General features: G+C 58.2%; 3 protein-coding genes across 3 annotated transcripts; all 3 read right to left on the bottom strand.

The window, feature by feature from the left end:
- Nucleotides 1–1,277: 1,277 nt before the first annotated feature.
- On the bottom strand, nucleotides 1,278–1,839 carry C7974DRAFT_410591 (uncharacterized protein; the record flags this gene model as incomplete). The annotated part of the gene is made up of 2 exons (XM_046143479.1): nucleotides 1,278–1,497; nucleotides 1,577–1,839. 2 exons carry the CDS (start codon nucleotides 1,837–1,839, stop codon nucleotides 1,278–1,280), a joined length of 483 nt encoding a protein of 160 aa, XP_046000657.1.
- A 1,101-nt stretch (nucleotides 1,840–2,940) lies between these two features.
- C7974DRAFT_135782 (uncharacterized protein) lies at nucleotides 2,941–5,887 on the bottom strand. The gene is made up of 7 exons (XM_046135471.1): nucleotides 5,671–5,887; nucleotides 5,584–5,622; nucleotides 5,430–5,535; nucleotides 5,254–5,387; nucleotides 3,566–5,207; nucleotides 3,126–3,521; nucleotides 2,941–3,073 (listed from the first exon to the last, which is right to left on the bottom strand). Exons 1-7 carry the CDS (start codon nucleotides 5,705–5,707, stop codon nucleotides 2,974–2,976), a joined length of 2,454 nt encoding a protein of 817 aa, XP_046000656.1. The 5' UTR covers nucleotides 5,708–5,887; the 3' UTR covers nucleotides 2,941–2,973.
- A 1,188-nt stretch (nucleotides 5,888–7,075) lies between these two features.
- Nucleotides 7,076–12,941, bottom strand: C7974DRAFT_432144 (uncharacterized protein; the record flags this gene model as incomplete). Its single annotated transcript, XM_046144830.1, has 10 exons — nucleotides 7,076–7,353; nucleotides 7,420–8,600; nucleotides 8,653–8,931; nucleotides 9,479–9,833; nucleotides 9,883–12,124; nucleotides 12,175–12,192; nucleotides 12,244–12,291; nucleotides 12,338–12,529; nucleotides 12,579–12,701; nucleotides 12,753–12,941. 10 exons carry the CDS (start codon nucleotides 12,939–12,941, stop codon nucleotides 7,076–7,078), a joined length of 4,905 nt encoding a protein of 1,634 aa, XP_046000655.1.
- Nucleotides 12,942–13,725: the final 784 nt, after the last annotated feature.

Genomic DNA, 13,725 nt, shown 5'->3' with positions numbered 1-13,725 from the left:
CGAGCAAGGGTATACTACGCTCAGCACAGATACCGCATTGTAAGACTCGATACGCACTACAGCTACGATGTGTTGCAAGGGATGTAGAATCCACTTGAAAGTCACTGAAGTGACCAGCATATGCAGCACACAGGATGTGCAGAGAGCTGTTACCCTCACAGGCCGGTGAGAGTGGGCACGCATACAGCGGTCAACAAGCTCAATATCGACCATACCATTCAGCACTTCCATCTCTAAAAGGCTGAAGCGGTGTGAGAGCGTGGGAAGGCGCAGTTCGTCCTCATAATCTTGACAATCCCATGGCTTGGCGGCTGCTCAGTCACCATAGCATCGGCCCATGACGGACGTCACACCATTAGCCAGTGGAAGCAAGACTGTCGACATTTGCTTCTCAAGCCAAGGCCGACGCACGACTTTCGACGGCCGATGCATGAAAATAGATATTTTAACGCACAACAGGGTGTGGCCTCACGATTGACGTACCGGGGTTACGCGTCCGCCGCAGCGATCTGCACTGACCTACAAACCACACAAGCATATGTAAAGAGCATACCAGCGAGTCCAAAACCGGCCCAGTTATCGATCATTATATTCACCGTTATACTATTCCATCATCGCTCAAAGCATCCAGCAATACATCTTCGTCAATCATCTTTCAAAGCATCCGGCAATACATCTTCGTCAAACTACCTCCGCCATGATGTCCAACGCCCTTCTCAACAAAGACATCGAGCCCCCCACAGGCCACCCAGCGCTCGCAGACGACTCCCCTATAGACACACACCCTCTCCGAACCCCTCCAGCGCGATACTATGCCAAATTCCCGCGCAACAGCACCGGCGCCACGCCGCCGAGCACGCCCCCCTCTGCTCCCGAAGATGCCGAATTCGACTTCCGCAGCACCTCCCCGGCGCACGTCAAGCCGGAGCCGACGATCCTCGATAAAATGAGAGAGGTCCTGCATCTGCGCAGACGGCACTGAGTGGTCTGTCGCCGATTCGAGAACCATCGATTCGAGTCGCCGAGTCGTCAATCATCGAGTCGTTGATCACTGGGTCAGTCACTGATCAATGAGTCGTCTATCACGGGACCAAGAACCACCGAATCGTCAATCTCTCGACGCATCACTGAATCGCCAATCACCGAGTCCTCAATCACGGATCACGGCTTCAACACTCCACAGGCACGGCACAGCACACTGGTATCGACAAGCTCCATTCACGCTCCCCAAGAATTATATATTACGTATCGAAGCCCTCCCAAAAAAAGCCCCCCGCCTACAACAAGCCCGCGGCCGCAAGCAACGCAACAGCAGCGGCACCAGCAGGCGTCACGAGCGACGCAGCACCCGTCGCAAACGCCGCCGCGGACTCGGAAGTCCCGGTCGCGGTGCTAGTGCCGGTGGCCGACGCAGAGCTCGAGGTCGGCGCAGCCGTTGTCGCCGTCTTGGCTACGCTGGCCACGGACGCCATGGACGACGAGGCCGCGGCGCGGAGGCTGTGTCTGTTAGCAGCCGCTCGATTGCACTCGACATGGTGGATGTCCTGAAGAGAGAGAGAGAGGGGGGGGGACTCACGGAGCCGCAGCCTGGCAGAACGAGTCCATCTGGCCCTTTGCGGGCGAGCGCTCGACCGAGTCCGGGCAGTTGTTGTAGCACGTGTACACGTCGGTGTACACGTCGCAAAGGCAGATCCAGTCGTTGCCGCCCGAGCGGCAGGCCTCGATGCGTGCGTCGTAGCCGCTGATGCAGGCGTCGACAATGTTCTGCGCTTGGCAGGTGGCCGCCAGCGCGGTCGAGGAGAGCGCCGCGAGGGCCGCGAGAATGGAGGTGCTGCGCATGGTGGTGGAGTGTGGCGGGGAAGGGGTGGTCGATTATCCAACAAAGGAGTAGACGAAGTCGAAGATGTAGACGAAGATGTAGACGTAGAGGTAGACGTACGTAGCAGCACAATCCCAAAGCGAGTGATGGGCGAGCGGGTCCTTACAACCAATATCAACAACCAGACTCTCGAGGAATGCAAAGCAACGAAATCTCCCAGCGCCCGAGCCCATCCACGCACCTTCATATACTCCCCCCTCTCGTGCCACCCCTACCTAGCGCCCGCGCGCCAGCTCACCCACCGCACCAGTCACCACCGTACCACCCAGCCAGCCCAGACACTATTAAACACCGCGTCCGCACAGCCAGCGCGCGCCCCAACCTACCAGCTCGACCCCGGCGCCGCACGGGCCCGGCGGCCGCACGATGCCCGTTGAGGAGCGCACTAGGGCCGCGATGGGGAAAGTGCATTGGCCAAGGCGGTTAGTGCTCCCGCGCGGTCCCCCTATTTTTGGCTAGTGGCTGGAATGCGCGATGCATGGCGAGCGGTCGGTGAGTATTGGGTGGGGAGGGGATCGCGTGAGGTATTCTACGTATGTAGATATGTAAGTAAGTATTGGGGGGCGAGAGCGGGGTTTGCCACGCTGAGGGTGCGAGGGAGGCGATAGGGGCGGGGCGAGTGCGAGGGTGGGACGGGGCTGCGGTGCACAGTACGCTGGGCCAGAGACATGCTTTCATTGCGGTGCACATGTGGAAGTTTGTTTCGCGGGCTGGGGTCGGGTAGCGAGGGGGTGTGATTGGCAGACAGGGATGGGTTTGAGAAAGAGTGGTCGGGGCAAAAGCAACGCGCTGTGATTGAGTGCGAGAGCACGACCACCTTGCACACAGAGCGTCGGCACAGAGCATAGACATCTCACGACTCGACGGTAGGCATGGGACTCAGACTCGCTCGCCTCGTCGATTCCTTCATTGCGGGGCGCCGCTCTACTAGTACTGCTAACGAAAGCGCTATCCTAATCACTATCCCAACGCCAGAACCCGGGTCCACACAGCGAGATGCTCATGCTCACGCTCACGCCAATGAGTAAGAATATGTATGGCCTCTGTGACGCTCCTCGTTTTATACACTAATGCAATGAATGACACGACAACGTCTACTCCTGGCCGAAGCCCACGGTCTCCTCCACGGCGATGGTGAGTTTGCCGTTGAGCGCATCGAACGTCTTGTACGGCGGGAGATCGAGGCGGTTGAAACTGTGATTGTCAGTGAGCGGAAGATGTCTTGGGTTGAGTGTGCGTGACATACCATGTGTGAGACTTTGGCAACTGATTGGGCTCACCGGCCTTTTCAATCGTGAAGCGCCTGGGCCCGTCGCTACCCTGCAGATCCTTGAATCCGTTGACGGGGATACGCGAGGTTCCGGTTGCGAACTGCAGCAGGCGCGACTTCTGCTCGGCGTCCCAGCTGCGAATGCACTTCCAGAAGTGTTGAATGACCTCATCGTTCTCCGTGTAGCCGCGGTAGTCGGTGTGCTTCTTCCAGTCTTCGACATCGATATCAGCAATACCACCGATGAGCAGCTCAAGCTCGCGCTCGTCGAAGACGTTGACAAGATCCGGAGGAATGAGCTCGTGGAATCCACTAAGGAAGGCGCTGAACTGCTCCTCGACTCGCTTCTGGATTCGCCACTCTGTAATCAGCCTGTTCTTGTTAGCGTTGCAGTCACTCAGCAGCAGAGTACTTACTCGACGTATTCGTGCTTGTTCTCGTTCGTGACCTCGAGATCATCGCCGCCCGGCTTCAGCTCAATGCTGACAGTCTCACCAAACCTCTCGTCATCGGTAGCAAAAGTAAGCTCCAGCGCGTCAGTGATGTCATTGTTCAACATCCACTCCAAGTTGCGGTGGAAGTCGGCATCGACACCCTCCATGTCCTGCAGTGCGACCTTCTTTCTCAAGATCATCTTGTAGAACGCACCAATGAAGAAGGCGTCCAGGAAGCGACGGTGGAAGATGGCGAGTCCGACTACACGTCCAATAAACTTGAAGTAGTTCAAGTGCTCGGGGTTGATGCCAGAGTGGGGGTTGATCTGCAGCGTGTAGTTGTCGTGTGCCGAGTACTCGAAGAGACAGTAGAAGGGGTTGAACATCTCGTGCGAGAGCAGGAAGAAGAATTCACGAGACAGACCTCCGTAATCCAGACCGTCTTCGCCGTCAAACTTGATCATCAGCCTCTTCTTCAGGTCCGCAGCAGACTGGCGCATAATCTCGTGGTACGAGTCCTCGAAAATATGCGTTCGCCTGACCTTGACGTGGCACTGGCCGCTGACGATGCGGAGAGCGGGTTGCGAGCGGAAGTAAATCAGCTTGCGGCGGAAATCACGCTTGTACTGCGGCACGTTCTGGTCCAGGGAAGACGGCAGTCGCGGATCGTCCCAGGTTGTCGTCTTGGTGTTGTGATCCACAAAGTACACACGTGCAGTGTTTGTGAGTCGCATTTCCCACCCAGAGGGCAGAGGTCCGAGCTGGGAGACGGGCTGCTGCTGGATGGTGCTACCGTTGGCCGCTTGCCCGCCGTACATGCGGATGTACTGCTGTCGGCGGGGATCCACCCAGGTGGTTGTGCGCGTGTTGTGGTCCACAAAGTAAGGTCGCCCCTCTGGCGTGTGTCGCTGCTCCCAGCCTGAAGGCAGCTCTCCTGTGCCAGCGGTAGTAGCGCCGGTCGCCATCATGCTCGCAGCATTAGCAGCACCAGCACCTGCGTTTGGCGGGGAAGGCTGTCGATCGGCGAGGGTAGGAGAATTGGCTCCTGTGCGGTCCTCGGGCAGCATGCGATTCTGGTGGCGGACACGCTCCTGCTGGGTCGATGCTGCGACTGCGGTGCGGTTCTCGCTCTCGCTGAAGCCAGCGCCGGGCCTGATCCAGGTCGTTTGCCTCGTGTTATGATCGACGTAGTACGTGCGGCCCAGGTGGTCCTCGCGACGCTCCCACCCGTTGGGCAGCCGTCCTTGCGCGTCTTCAAACGCACTGTACCCCGGGTTCTGCGTTTGTCCTGCTGCAGGCGCGCCGTTGGTGGAGACGGGCGGCGCGGTGGTGGGCGGGCCTGTCGGGCCTGCCTGGCTGAGCCGCTGCGCCGAAGCCTGGGCGGACGGTGCTGGACGCTGGCCGGGGTAGGCGTTGGGGTTGAGGCTCTGGGTCGACTGGTGCGGGGTCGAGACGCCGGCGGCGGAGCCATTCACGGAGGGGTGGGACGAGGCCGTGGGCCGCGGAGCAGCAGCGCCGGCCTGGTTGTTGATGGGGGCCTGCAGGTTGGTGGACAGGTTCAGGATCAGCTTGCCGTGCACGACCATGTTGTCATTCGACTTCTTCAGGTCGCGGGTGAGCATCTCTGCCAGCAGTCAGTACGGCGGGTGAGCAGGGCGCAGGGAAAGTACCGTCGCCCCCCGCATCCAGGTCGATGACGGAGCCTATGCGGACGTTGATGACGCCAAGGAAGCCCTGGTCCTTCTTCTTGAACTTCTTCTGGTCGAAGATCTGGACGGCGAGCACGCTCTCCTCGTTGACGCGCCTGGCTGGTCAGCAGTGTCTGCGGGCGGGTGGCGTGACGTACATGTCGAAGCTCTCGTTCCAGTAGGGGTTCAGCGTCTTCTTGATGACGCTGGTGGTGCGCGTCTGCTCGCCGTTGATCGTGGCCACGGCGAAGGGGTCCGGGAAGCCTGCAGGGCGTCAGCGGGGTCCCGTCTCGTGCGGGCGCAGGTGCGTACGGAAGACATCGCGCTTGTACAGGCCATCGGCGGCGATGACTGCGGCGTGTTAGCGGGCGCGGTGCAGCAGCAGCACGGGGAACGCACTGGTGATGCGCAGGTTGGGCTGGCCCGCGGCGTCCATGGTGGCAGGCGACGGCAGCGGCTCGTCGGGGCTGCTCGTCGAGGGGTGCGGTGCTGGGGCGGCTCTCAGAGCTCGCCGGTGTGCGGGTCTGCGATCAGCGAGCGGAGGCAGCTCGCGGGCGGGCGAGACGACGCTGGGCGCTGGACAGGCTACTTCGTACCAGGCGACGGGCGACAGGCTACCGCGAAGGCGAGGGTGCCGGCAGAGAGGCTGTGCAGCGGTTACAAGGCGGGACTAGGCGCCGCCACCGCTATGCTGGAGCTGGAACGACGTCGCTGCTTATGCAACCGTGGGCAATGCTGAGGAATCGGCGCCCTTTGCCTGCGCGACTGTGCTCGGAGACGGTCACGGCGTCCGGCGTCACGGCGGGCGTGCTGGAGGCTGCGCTCGACGCTGCTTGGCGTGCCCCGCTTGCGAGATGTCGAGAACGATGCGCGCTTGCACTGGCACTGGCCGATGGTGCCGTGGGCAGGACGAAAGCAGCGGCACGAGCAGCACACACGCTGGAATGCCCGTCTTGCACGCTCGTCTCACCGCGCCCACCGTCATATGTACTGCGCATCTGGCCCCTCCGCGCAGCCACGCACACGCGCGTCTGGCACGGCGCTGCGAACCATCGATGATGTCAAACCGCTCGACGCCCGGGACCCCGGCACCTGCATGATATGCACTCCATACAGGCCTGCGCGCCCGTCTGCCACTGGAGCTGCCCGACGCGAAACATCGCACCTCTCCTGTAATGTGCCCAACGTCGTCGCCCACGCTGCAGTCGCACGGCCTCCTGCAGCTTCCAAACACTTTGCAAACGCGTAGACGTTCATCAAACACGCAGAAAACCTGACGTCTGGGGTAGACCCGCAGAACGCGCCCTGGTCGCGACTGTGCATATGATTCAAACATGAGGCTGTCCAAGACCGCCCAGCCATCTGGCCTCCGCTGGACATGATTGTTAGATTCACGATGCTTGTGACCTCTAGCTGCAAATTGACGATGCAAGTGCCAGACGCGTATGAAGCAATGCCTTCCTGCTGTCGTGTGAGCGTGAGGTGTCAACATGCTTTGACATACGTATACTTCTGTGTGACCACGAACTCTACCAGTGTAGGCCTGCGTGAGAGAACTTCTAAGATGCATGTACAGAGAACTTCTAAAATGCGTGTACAGTCTAATCGAACGCAAGGCTGGTATTATCGACTCACGCAGACAGCCCTGCAGACTGTGCTCGCCATCGAGATCAGCACAACCGCATGCCTCATCCAACAGTCCCACACCGCCACAAACACCACGAGCACATCGACTCCCCAGGTGCCACCAAAACGCCCCCAGAACGCCCCCCGCAACACAACAGCCCCCGCCCAAAGCACCCCTCTACTCCCGGAACGAATTGGCCACGGCAACCTGCCTCAGCCCCGCCAGCGCCCGCACCTTCAGCCACGTCTCGTACCCGCTCAACTGCACCTCGACGCGGAAATGCCTGCCCCAGGCGCGCAGCCAGGCGAGGAAGTTGGTCGGCCACAGCACGCCGCCGCGCGCCTGGATCTGCTCGAGCCGCTCCTCGTACACGGTTCTGCTCGCGTAGCGCGCGAGGATGAGGAAGGTGCGCAGCGGGCCCTGGCGCGTGTGCAGGCCCTCGTCGAGACTGCGCGCTGTGGGGGGTTAGCAGTGTTCTTACTACTACTATGTGTGGAAGAAAGAGGAGGGGGGTAACGTACTCAAATCGTTGGTCTTCAGAATCAGCAGGATCACTCGCGGCACCTGGCCCAGCAGCTGGATCAGGTTCTCCAGCAGGCCGTCGCCCAGCGCGTCGCCAATCACCTTCTTCTCCTCTGTCGTGCGGCTCGACGCCACCCCGCCCGTCGCCTTCTGCGTGAGCACCGTGTAGTCACGGCCCGTGATCGCCGACGCGAACAGCGGGAAGTGCTCGTCGCGGATGCCCGCCGTCTCGTACGCGTAGCGGCGCATGGCGGGCTCATCGGCATCGAGCACAGCGAGCCAGAGCTTCGCGTACGCGCGGCGCAGGGTCATGGGGATGTCGCGGTAAAGGCCGTGGTCGTAGAGGATGACGTCGAAGTTGGCCTTGCCCCAGCGGTGGGGGTTGTGGCGGACCGCGATGTTGCCGCCGTGCGGGTCGCAGTGCAGCGGCGCGTCCTTGCCGAAGATCATCTCGTTGAAGATGCGCGCCAGGGCTGCGGACACTTCGTCGCGGTCGATGCCGTGCGCGTCGAGGTACGCCAGGTCGTCGGGGCGCGCGCCGGAGATGAAGTCCATGACCAGAATGCGGCGCTTGGCCCACATGACCTGGGGGATGGTGACGGGCGAGGACGGTACGTGTGCGAAGTAGGCGCGTGCGCGGGTTGCGTTGCGCCCTTCGAGCGCGAAGTCAAGTTCCTGCGGGAGACTTGCTTCCATCTCCTCCGACAGCCAGGTGAGGTCGTATTCGGGGAACCAGCGCTTGAGCGTGCGGAAGGTGAAGGAGGTGAGAGCGAGGTCGAGCTTAGACCATTCATCCAGCGCCGGGTGCTGTACTTTGACGGCAACTTTCTGGCCATCGACAGTGGTTGCGCGGTGGACTTGGGCCAGACTTGCTGCGCCAATCGGCCGCTCTTCGAACTCAGAGAAGAAGTGGGAAAGCGGGCGGCCGGTGTCTTTGAGCACCATTTCTTGAATCGACTCGAAGGACGAGATAGGGCATTTGTCTTGTAGCGGAATAAAGGTGTCGCACCACTCATTCGGGAGGAGGTAGTTCATGGAACTCAGGTGCTGGCCGAGCTTGATGAAGATGGAGCCGTTGCTCTCGAGCGTGCGGAGAGTGCGTTTCGCGCAGCGCAGGTGGCATGCCTTCAGTTGGTCTTGGTAGTCCTCGTCCTCGTCGCGCTTGAGCGTGTGGCGGTAGCTGCCACATTGTCAGTCGTAGTCAATCGCGCGCACACGGTGTGGTCTCGTACTCCTTGATGTTCAATGCCAGTGTCGCCGCGACCCGGTATGTCCTTTGCGCCGCTGACCAGGCATGCTTTGCATCTTCGTTGAGTGTGACGACCGCTGCGCCGACAACGACTCCTCCGCCCAGCGCCCATAATCCCCGTCTTCTCTTGCTGCTCCTGGGCCCTGTCTGCGTCACCGCCTCCGCCTTACTCGCAAAAGTGTTGCGCTGCTGCAGCAGAGTCTGGCGTTGCGACTGGACGCATGTTCGGCATGTCCACGGAGCGATCCGCGTGGCTGTCCCGCTGCGGCGAAGGAAAGGAGACAGAATTAAAGCTGACATTGCGTGGCTATGCGCTCAACATCGTCGAGAAGGGACGGTCTATATCGCTAGAACGCGACAAGAGAAAGGAAGGTTGAGCAGGCAAATAGTCATGTCGTTGTCGCCAGCCCGACATTTTCTCGAGCATAGCCGCTATCGCAGATCGGGGTCCCTGCATTAGGTAGATGCCGATGGCAGGTGGCGTACTCAACCCTGGCTCGTGCAAGTCAACGAGGCATTTTTGCTGAAGCTCGTTGTGTTGTGTCTTCAAGTATGTTCATACTCAGTATTTCTATCCGTTACCTGATGCGAGCTTGTTCCGCACCTGCGCTCTGAGGTATTCATCGCGTGATGCAAGCTCTCCTTGTCTATGACATAATTTACTCATATCCTCCGTGGCAGCGTAATGCACCGAATGCTAACCCATAACAAAACTTCAAACTCTATAATGTCACACACAGTGTACCGTTTCTTGCCCTGCGACACACTCCATCGTAGCTTGCAGCTTCTCCTCAGTCTCCACTTCCTACATGTCGACCGTTTCGTTGAAGCATAACACCCCGTTTCCTCTCAGAAATCCGTCCACGCCGTCGGGCGTCCTATGCCTTCTCGGCTGCGCAACCTGCAGGCCAACTCCATTATCCGCAACGCTGTCCGTGATATCGCTCACAAGCACCAGGCCAGCCGTCTTAATGCTCTCGATGAGCGCCGGAGCAAGATCGAGCAGCCGTGAGCTGCATATCAGACCCATGAAGTTGTTGTTGCGCGCGATTTGTACAGCTTCCTTGACGGAGATGGTAGTCCGGCCGGAGCTTTGTATTGTGTGGCGGCCGGAGGGCGATTGAGCTGAGTCGGCACCGAGTTCGTTGCAGAGGAAGACAGGATCTGATATACATGTTAGTGTAGCCTCAATGTTGGTGTCGGATGGACTCACAATTTGGTTGCTTCCAGTTAATGACGGTGCAGATGTCCTGATTGAATGAAGTGAAGACCACGCTGCGCAGAGTGCCGTCGATTTCCCCAGCACCTTGTTCTCTCAGTGCTCGAGCGTGTTGAAACACAACTGACAGTATTTTATCAGCGAAGTCGTTCATGTCGTGTGACGGGCCGAGCTTCAGTCGCTCCTCCTCTAGCCTTGACGGGAACAACACATGTAGTTCCACATGAATATGGGCCGGTAGCAAGGACAACGCCTCATCCAACGTAATAAATGACGATGCTAGCGCTTGGTAAATGTGCGAGATATCGTCCGAAGTGGCACTCTTGAGGCTCGATAGCTGTGCCGCGGTTGTTGCGTTCTGCTGCGCGCCAATGGCTGAGAGTTGTGCGTAGGTGAGAATGTTGACCGGCACTTCGAGTCCTGCATGGTTGATTTTCCATCTTGGATACAACACCGGAATGCCATCCGCCGTGAGCTGCACGAATAGACGAACGTACTCCCCAGACAAGCTCGAGCCAGTGATCAGGGTGTGCGGTTGGTTGTCGTCCTGACTTGTGGCCTTCCAGTATGTGGCGAAATGTGTGATTTCGAGTGGTATTCCGTGGAAGGGTTTGACAACTTGAAAGTCAAAGGCAATCTGGCCAATGGCTCGTAGTCGCGGATCGAAAAGTTCTAAGTGCCATCTTCCAGTACTCTTCGACCGTTCTGTGAACACCTTTTGCGATGCTACGCTGCGTGCAATAACCTTCGAGCCGATAGTCGGGTAGACGTCGAAGTCGATAGAAAACGCCTCCAGGTTCTCAATTTGGAAGGAAATGACCTTGAACTCATCCTGAACGGGTAAGAGTATGTTTCGAGGTATAAGGTCCGAGCTTTTTGAGGAGATAGTAAGCCGCGCGGCGGGATACTTCTGATCGTTGTAAAATCGAATGGCATCTTCTCCAATCTTCTCGAAACTAATGACCACAAATGTCTTCGTGTCCAGGAAGTTGTGGCCATACCTGCGAAAGGGTATGATCGGCGGTGGAAGGATGAACTCAGGAATGCCGTCCGGGTCACCCAGCTCAAGATCCATCGGCCCAGGCGCTGTGCTGGACATGGGCTGCAGAGTGTTTATCCGTGGCGATACCTGGTTTTGTGTCTTCAAGCCCACTCCACGCCCAACCGAAGCGAGCAATGTCATGCACTCAAGATGCCCTTCCCAAGTTGCGTAGTACATGGCAGACAAGCTCTTCTCGTCGACAACGTCTACGTCGACGCCGAACTCAAGTAGAGTCTTGAGACACTCCACATGCCCTTCACTTGCGGCATGGAATATCGGAGTCCATTGGTAGAGTTTATCCGGCTGGTTCAAATCGGCGCCGTATTTCTGAAGCAAAAGCAGCATCTGCGGTGTCTTCCCGGATCGAGCTACTAGGTGTTGCGGGTACAGCCCCTCCGCATCTGGCAACATCTCGGCTGACCTTTGAAGGAGCAGCTCCATAATATCCAACGAGGCGTACTGGCAGCAGAGATTCAGTGGAATGTGCTCGCCTGGACCGATGCGAGTCATATCGGCGCCTCTTGCTAGGAGGATCTGCACGCATGGTAACTGCGAGCGCACGATTGCGTGGATGAGGGGGGTGAAGCTGTCTTGGTCGCGGAAGTTGACAGTGTCCGGAGCGGCATTAATCAGGGCCTGGACAAGCTCAACGTAGCCATGCATAGAAGCATAGTGGAGAGGTATCCGTCCATACACATCTGTTGCGTGAACGTCCACGTTGTTCGACAGTCCAAGCTGAATGATCTCCAAGCGCCCACTGATAGCCGCCTTGTGGAGGCAGTTGCGCTCGTTGATCTCATCTTCTTGCTTTAGGTCGACGTGGTTGGAGCCGAGCACAATCCTCAAGGCCTCTTCTGGCGCTTCAGCAACTGTGCTCAAGAAGGCTCGTGAGATGTGCTCCTTGGCGTCGGGTAGATTTGATAATCGTGTGAGACATTCATGGATCTTCGGTGTGTTCGATAGGTTGATGGCTTGGATGAACTGGTTGTCGAGTTCGAGGTTCGCTTCGATCAATGGCTCAAAGATTCTTGGCTCTGCGGTCGGCTGCGGTGCATGCACTCCTTCACCTTCTGCCCAACCGGAGAAGTCGAGAATCGCTTGCGTTGCCTGGTCGGAAAGGGTGCTGATGACTTCTCGGTTGAAGCATGGCTGCACCTCAACAGCTCTTGACAGGTAGAGCTGCTTTTCCCGCGACTAGCACAGGATTAGTGAACCAGACTATTGTAAGGAAGACGGCAGCATACCTTTGACGTTTTATCCCACTGCAGATGTTAGCTTGATGCGGACGTGGATCGGGGGTGCAGGCTGCAAACCTTTTTCAGAATCTTTGAGAACGCAGTTTCGTTCACTTCCACGAATTGCTAGGCAAGGTTAGCTCCACCACCCAAGCATCCGGAGACCAATCACCTCGAGCTTGTTAAGGTCTGTGCTAAACTGCTTTAGGCCTTCTTCGAGCGCAATATACCGCGAAGACGTCTTTGAGACTGACTGCGGATGCTGCTGCATGACCCGCTTCTTGTCTAAGAGCGTTGTTAGGCGCAGACGGAGCTCCGCTTCCTTCTGGAGGTAGAATGTGTTGACCTTCTCCAGTTCTCGTTCCTGGTGCTATGAGCGGGAGATCTAGTCAGGCGACACTGCATATGCATACCACACGGAAGAAGAATGTAGCCTTGTTCGCTTGCAGAGATGTCTGCGGATCTAGTGAATCGTGGCCATGGCTGCTGTCGCCTAGTGCAGGAATCACTGGTGTGCTACTGAGCTTCTTGATGAGCTACAAACACATCAGCATACATACACGGCCAACACGCCAGGCTTCAGTTACCTTTTTGAGCGCCTTGTAGTCGACGAAGCTTGCGGCGTATTCTGGAATCTCCAGCTGCCGCTTCTGTATATGCTTGCCGAACTTCCTAGAAAAGCGAGCGGCGTCAGTGGTCTCATCTTTGGAAGCTAAACTGGTGCTCGATGCAGTCTTCCTCACGGTGCCGCGGGGGCGGAGTTGAAGGGGTTCCATATGAGGGGCATGACATACATGGTGGTAATCGGCTGAGATAATTGAGCAGCGGTGTTTCCGAAGCCTTAACGGCAATGCGCGTGTACCGCACAAGCGAGTAAATCCTGGTATGGGTCTGGCTGCAGATCCGCCCATACAGGGTGGATATTGGACAAACGTGTGATATGCAACGGGTGTCGGCAGACGCCCACGCGGAAGCGGATACGGACAAAAGCAACGGATTCGCGGTGAGCACGATGAGGCTCCGGGGCGCCTTCTAGACGGCGGACGTGCGTAGTTGGTAGAAGTTTCAAGAAGTGAAGTCACCCAAGCTTACAGCAGGGTGCCGCCTTAGGTTGGGCGGAGCGCTGCAGCGACTCGCGTGGCACTTGTGTTACGGCAGACGACGAATGAGGGGCCAGACTCTGCTGTGATGCCGACGGCACATTATAAGAGGGCCACGAGGTTGTGCATGCTGGCCGCTGAGATGTTGTTCAAGCAGTCGTTAGGAAGCAGCTGAAAACGGCCAATGAGAGGGCGCGCTGGCACCCCGTGCGTGCAGAGGATCGCGCAGAGCGTTCGTTTGGTAGGGGGCGCGCTCAAGGTCCACTACGCAGGGACAGGGATTCTGCGTATGGGCTTCCGCTGGCTCGAAGCGAGGTAGCGCTCGGGAGATGTAGGTGTGGTGCCTCGGTGCCTGTTGCAGAAGGTCGTTGTCCGTGGATATCTTCGTCTTCTCTCTTCGCCGCATTACATAAGTGACTGAGCAGCTCAAAGAGGCTCGACTAGCCACTTAGGGCAACTT

Source organism: Boeremia exigua, assembly GCF_020726555.1.
Source record: "Boeremia exigua strain MPI-SDFR-AT-0100 chromosome Unknown C7974scaffold_3, whole genome shotgun sequence".
Lineage (NCBI taxonomy): Eukaryota > Fungi > Ascomycota > Dothideomycetes > Pleosporales > Didymellaceae > Boeremia > Boeremia exigua.
The sequence above is the reverse complement of the archived record's forward strand: the minus strand, read 5'-3'. Positions and strand labels throughout refer to the sequence as shown.